Source organism: Notothenia coriiceps, unplaced genomic scaffold (assembly GCF_000735185.1).
Source record: "Notothenia coriiceps isolate Sejong01 unplaced genomic scaffold, NC01 NC01_scaffold00021486, whole genome shotgun sequence".
NCBI classification, from domain to species: domain Eukaryota; kingdom Metazoa; phylum Chordata; class Actinopteri; order Perciformes; family Nototheniidae; genus Notothenia; species Notothenia coriiceps.
In genome coordinates, this window is record NW_011354187.1 from 1 (window position 1) to 4,431 (window position 4,431).

Here is a 4,431-nt window from a genome sequence, read left to right on the forward strand (position 1 = left end):
CCTACCTGTGTGAGCTGGCGTTCTCTACTCTGACTTACTTATATGAAGAACAACAGCAGGTCACGGCTGTCTGTTGAACAGGACTTGCGAGTTGCCCTCTCTTCAGTGCCACCGAGGATTTAAAAAATCTGCGCGCCCCGACAGGCACATGTATCCCATTAATCTGTAAATAGGCAAATTTTAAAATAGCACATGTTTCAATGCTGATTGGTGAAATGTTATATTCATAATTTGTAGTTCAGGACCATGTTTCCTTGCATTGACAGTTCTCTGTGCTGAGTTTCTGCTGAGTTTCCGTTGCCTCATTTTTAATTTTGTGACCTGTCTGGTTTTAATGAGTGTGTTGCTGCTTTGATGAAGCCTAATTTGCTAAAGTTTAATAAATTATATAATATATATATTATATATATATATATAATATATANTTATTATAATATATGACTATTATATCAATAAACTCTGAAGGCTTTAATTTGAGGACGTACCTCAGGAACAAATCAATTTCCAAAATAAAATACCAGGGTGTAACTAGTCGTACGGAGTGTTCTATGTTGTATCGGAACATTTACCTCTACGTGTGAGCTCACAGCCCACTGATCTAGATTATAAGATTTTCAGTAATGACTTTTAGCTCTGCTACTTGTTGTTTGATAGACGTCATGCTTGTCAGAGCTGGTGTGCTTAGTGCGATGAAATCCCCCAACTCTCATTTATTAACAGACATAGATAGTCTAGGTTCAAAGTGTTCTTGCTTGCACTCGGAAGTTATCTACATAATCAACGCTTTGTAACACACGGTTCGGCATTGTACAAGAAAGACGGTCAACTCTGAGTAATCTCTGCAATTGTTAACGATGCCGGCTGCACGCCTTTCGGACACTGGAAGAAATGCCCCGCTCGAAATGAATCAGATCTGCCGTGGACTCGCATCAGAGGCGTCTATGGGTCAACACCTTAAACAACATCACTTTCAATCTTCACTTGACACAATACGTCTCATTGCAGTATCAACACTAACGTGGCTGACTCGCTAGCGTTTGAGTCTAATTTGTACAATGGTTTTGTTGCTTTACTCCTAACGGTGGCACAGCGTTATAAAGAGCTTGTAGTTTTGAAAGGTTATTTTGTCCATTATTCTTTGTTCAATAGAGATGTTGTATACTGAGCCTGAAGTAAGCTATGATGTTAGCATATTCTGTACATGTCAATGTGAAAGCATGTATCGCAACATTACACATCTATAGAGGCTGTCCATGCAGAAGTGTCCTAACACTAATAATCAATGCATCCATTCTAACCTGTAGGGATGCAGATTTTGGGAAAAATCTAATTGCGATTTTTCTGACAAAAATTGCAATTGCGATTCGGATTGCATATTTGACATACGCTAGATCTCATAACTGCAGTTTAATTGTAGGAACAAATCAGGTCAAACTGCCTGTAACCGGATAGAAAGTGTCATTCAACGTGCTCCGCATTTAAGTATCCCCGCAGCCCGAGCTCGTGTACATAATAAACAACATTGAAACTTCCGTTCGGTATGCTTTAACACTAAAGTCCCAAGTTTAAGATTCACCTGTATAAGAACCGATCGTGATGGAGCATTACTGGAACTAATCAGCCATGGTTTGTTTCACCAAACCCATTTAGGAAAGCTCCATTCAGAAGCCATTTGGAAGGACAGACATTTCATAAAGACTTGGCAGGTGGATTGGATCAATCTGTCTAATCTCCTTCTAAATCATGGGCCTTCTGACTGATTAACAATGGCTGGACATGGTGGAGCACAGTAATTGTGACTTCCTGTTGGTGGTGGATGACCTGACACACAAGAAAATTTGAAAAAAAAATGTTCAAAAATCGCAGGTTTTGCGATTTGTAATCGCCTCATTTCAAATAGCGGATTCTCGAGTTTAATCTGATTAATGTTCAGCCAGTAAGTCCAAACTGGTCACATGTTAACGGGTCGGTCAGGGCTCCTCCATGTACTCTATTACAGATAGGGTACCCATTGAGAAGCAGCTTTCAACGGCTAGGGCGTGCCTAGACCAGTGGTTCCCAAACTTTTTGGGCCAAAGGCACACCAAAGGACAAGTAAAAATCTCAAGGCACACCTACCCTAAAATAAGCCCTTATAACACGTGTTATCACTCATATCATGTAAAATATCTGTAAATGTGCATACTTATTTACTAATGGCAAATAAAATGTGACAAAGACAACTATATTACTCATGAAATATTTATTAACGAAAAAATTTTTAAATTATTATAAATATAATATATATATATATATATATTATTATATATATATATATATATATAAATTTATTAAACTTTAGCAAATTAGGCTTCATCAAAGCAGCAACACACTCATTTAAACCAGACAGGTCACAAAATTAAAAATGAGGCAACGGAAACTCAGCAGAAACTCAGCACAGAGAACTGTCAATGCAAGGAAACATGGTCCTGAACTACAAATTATGAATATAACATTTCACCAATCAGCATTGAAACATGTGCTATTTTAAAATTTGCCTATTTACAGATTAATGGGATACATGTGCCTGTCGGGGCGCGCAGATTTTTTTAATCCTCGGTGGCACTGAAGAGAGGGCAACTCGCAAGTCCTGTTCAACAGACAGCCGTGACCTGCTGTTGTTCTTCATATAAGTCAGAGTAGAGAACGCCAGCTCACACAGGTAGGTAGTGGGAAAATGAAGTAGTTGCTCAATCGCGTGGTGGGAGATGCTTGGGTACTCCGATGCAGAAGCCAACCAAAACTGATCCAGTGGGAGCTCACTGAATTTGAGTTTCAGTGTGCGGTCCACACGGAGCTCTGCGCACTCCTCTCTCTCTTTCATGGAGAGCTTCTCTGTGGAGGATTCCTGGTGGAATGGGTCTTGGATCCAGTCATAGTCCTCGATGTCAGCCACACGTGGAAAATACTGCTCAAACCTCTCTTTTAAGGTCTGAAGGTGTTCCGCATACACAGCGCGCTCCTTAGCTGCCTGCGGCGCAGCTGATGTCAGCGGGAACATGTCCATGGAGCCCTGCTCCAAAGCCTCCTGCCACAGGAGAAGTTTGCCCATAAACCCCCGAATCTTATCTGTGGACGATAAAATGTTTTCATTCCTTCCCTGAAGCTTGGCGTTTAACTCGTTCAGATGCCCAAATATGTCTGCGAGGTAAGCCAGCCTGGCGCACCACCTCTCATCCGCGAGCTTGTCTTTATGTGGGACAGCGTTTTCACCTGAAAACTCCAAAAGCTGTTTCCGAAGCTCATAAAGACGGGATAGGACTTTCCCCCGTGACAGCCAACGTACCTCTGTGTGCAGGATCAGGCTTTGGTGGTCGGCTCCCATCTCGGCGCACAGCTGGGAGAAGAGGCGAGATTTCAGGGGCCTTGATTTTATGTAATTCACCATCTGCACGGCCTGATTCAGCACCTCAGTCAACTCCGGGGGCATGGTTTTGGCAACTAATGCCTCTCGGTGCAGAATGCAGTGGTTTGTCACGATATGTGGGTTTTGTGCCCTCACCTTAGCAATGAATCCTTTCACTCTCCCCGTCATGCTCGCCGCACCATCTGTGCAAAGACCGACGCACATATTCCAGGTCAGACTGTTCTCTTTAAAATAGTCATTAGTTACCCTGAATATTTCCTCTCCCGTGGTGTGGCTTTCCATTTCTTTGCAGAATAAAAATGTCTCTTTGATGGAGTCAGCATCAACATATCTGACGTTTGCCAGAAGTTGGGCAGCCCCACTGATGTCCGTAGATTCATCTATTTGGAGGGAAAATCTGCCGCTCGCCTGCAGTTTCTCTGCCAAATGTTCCTCAATGTCTTCGGACATGTCGTCGATTCTTCTTTTGATCGTATTATCAGACGACGGCACTTTCGATAGCTCATTTGCGGCATCTGGACCCAGCATGACACCTGCAAGTATTTTGCAAGCAGGGAGGATGAGTGTCTCCGCTATTGTGTGAGGCTTCTTCTGCTTTGCAATGAGCTCCGCTAGCATGTAACTCGCCTCCATTGCCTTATCAGACACTTTCACAGAATCCAACAAACGTCCTTGCTGCCTCTGGTTCAGATCCCGCGCTCTTCTGAAGTAGTCCAAGTTACTGTGAACATGGGCGGGATGTTTGGTTTCCAAGTGCCTCTTCAGCTTGCTTGGAACCATGTTAGCATTAGCTAACTTCTCCCGACAGACGACGCACTCGGGCTGAGGATTGTTCACATCCCCGGTCCAAATGAAGCCAGAAGACAGATAACTGTCATGGTACTGTCTGCTGACAGTTTTTTTCCTCTTCTCTTTCGGTGGTGGGTTGTCGGCAGTCTCTACACTGGTGGTTGCTGGTTTGCTCCGCACAAAAGCGCTCCATTTTCCCGCTTGCTTGTTTCTCAGTTTTAATATTGTCCTTCAGC

At 43.0% G+C, this 4,431-nt stretch overlaps 1 protein-coding gene across 1 annotated transcript; it reads right to left on the bottom strand.

The window, feature by feature from the left end:
* Positions 1–2,548: 2,548 nt before the first annotated feature.
* LOC104953293 (zinc finger BED domain-containing protein 5-like) lies at positions 2,549–4,186 on the bottom strand. The gene has a single exon (XM_010780212.1). The coding sequence runs from the start codon at positions 4,184–4,186 to the stop codon at positions 2,549–2,551; it is 1,638 nt and encodes a 545-aa protein (XP_010778514.1).
* Between the last annotated feature and the right edge of the window lie 245 nt (positions 4,187–4,431).

What these genes read in the sequence shown, in the direction of transcription:
- LOC104953293 (XM_010780212.1), bottom strand. Translation starts at nt 4,186, where the DNA reads ATGGTTCCAAGCAAGCTGAAGAGGCACTTGGAAACCAAACATCCCGCC.